Source organism: Rhea americana, unplaced genomic scaffold (assembly GCF_003343005.1).
Source record: "Rhea americana isolate MKP2758 unplaced genomic scaffold, rheAme1 scaffold_1227, whole genome shotgun sequence".
In the NCBI taxonomy this organism is placed as follows: Eukaryota; Metazoa; Chordata; class Aves; order Rheiformes; family Rheidae; genus Rhea; species Rhea americana.
In genome coordinates, this window is record NW_028185292.1 from 1 (window position 1) to 1,448 (window position 1,448).

The 1,448-nt window shown below is 50.2% G+C and overlaps 1 protein-coding gene across 1 annotated transcript; it reads left to right on the top strand.

Moving 5' to 3' along the window:
- Positions 1-243: 243 nt before the first annotated feature.
- On the top strand, positions 244-834 carry LOC146600319 (olfactory receptor 14A16-like). Its single transcript, XM_085325782.1, has one exon. It carries the CDS (start codon positions 244-246, stop codon positions 832-834), a length of 591 nt encoding a protein of 196 aa, XP_085181908.1.
- The last annotated feature ends 614 nt before the right edge of the window (positions 835-1,448 follow it).

Below are 1,448 nucleotides of genomic sequence, written 5' to 3' on the forward strand. Positions count from 1 at the left end.
GCTGCCCTCCTGGGCAACAGACTCATCATCACAGCTGTAGCCTGCGACCACCGACTCCACACCCCCATGTACTTCTTCCTCCTCAACCTCTCCCTCCTCRACCTTGGCACCATCTCCACCACTGTCCYCAAATCCATGGCCAATTCCCTGAGGGACACCAGGGCCATTTCCTACTGGGGATGTGCTTCCCAAATATTTTTATTTGCCTTTTTCTTTTCAGCTGAGTATTCTTTCCTCACTGTCATGGCTTATGACCGCTYTGTRGCCATCTGCAGACCCCTGCACTATGAGACCCTCATGGGCAGCAGAACTCCTGTCAAAATGGCAGCAGCTGCCTGGGSCAGTKGTTTTTTCAATGCTCTCCTGCACACTGCCAACACATTCTCAATACCCCTCTGCCAAGGCAACACAGTGGACCAGTTCTTCTGTGAGATTCCCCASATCCTCAAGCTCTCCTGCTCACACTCCTACCTCAGGGAAGCTGGGCTTCTTGGGGTTAGTGCCTGTTTAGGCTTTGGATGTTTTGTTTTCATTGTGCTGTCCTATGTGCAGATCTTCATTGCTGTGCTGAGGATCCCCTCTGAGCCCGGCCGGCAMAAAGCCTTTTCCATGTGTCTCCCTCACCTGGCTGTTTTCTCCCTGTACATCAGCACCTCATTTTTTGCCTACCTAAAGCCCCGCTCTATCTCCTCCTCATCTCTGGATCTGGTGGTGGCTGTTCTGTATGTGGTGGTGCCTCCAGCAGTGAACCCCCTCATCTATAGCATGAGGAACAAGGAGCTCAAGGACAAAGTGAAGAAACTGATTCAGCTGGTGCTAGCTCAGAAGCAATGAACCGTCCATCTCAGCTCACAGGCAATTTCTAGTTTATCTCAGGCATCCCTTGTGTTTTGGGAGTTCTGTCTGTCATAATCCTCTTTGTACAGAAATGTTTGAATTCCTCTGACTTCTCCAGAATTGCAGACCTTTTCTGTCTGACTCAGAAGCCTTCAGTGAATTTGTCTATTATTGTTTCACAGTTTACTTCCCAAGTAGCATCTCAGTAATAAAAGGAKATCTCCTGAGCACAGTGCCTGAATGTTGGGATTTATTCCAAAGCTTGAGCCAAGAATGCACTCAGGGAATTTCACTCAAAAAGGCCCTGTGGCCAGGCCTGGGTTTTCCAGTGGTCAAGGGCTGTCAGCTCTTTTGTGTGATGTGTGAGGGAATGAGGGTTAGGTTCAAATGTCACCTGTGGGTGCCCAGTGTCCCTGGAGAGGATGAGTGGTCAGAGGTGTGTGCTGGGGACTGTCCCACATATTAGAGGGCTGGTGACAGATGCCCGTCCTTCTGGAAGGGAGTATGGAGCCACCCAGAGAGCACAGGGAATCTCCAGGGGCAGTATAGGCCTGGGATGGGTAGTGAGTGGAGACTCCTAAAACCAAGTGGAGTCAGACATAGATAAAAGG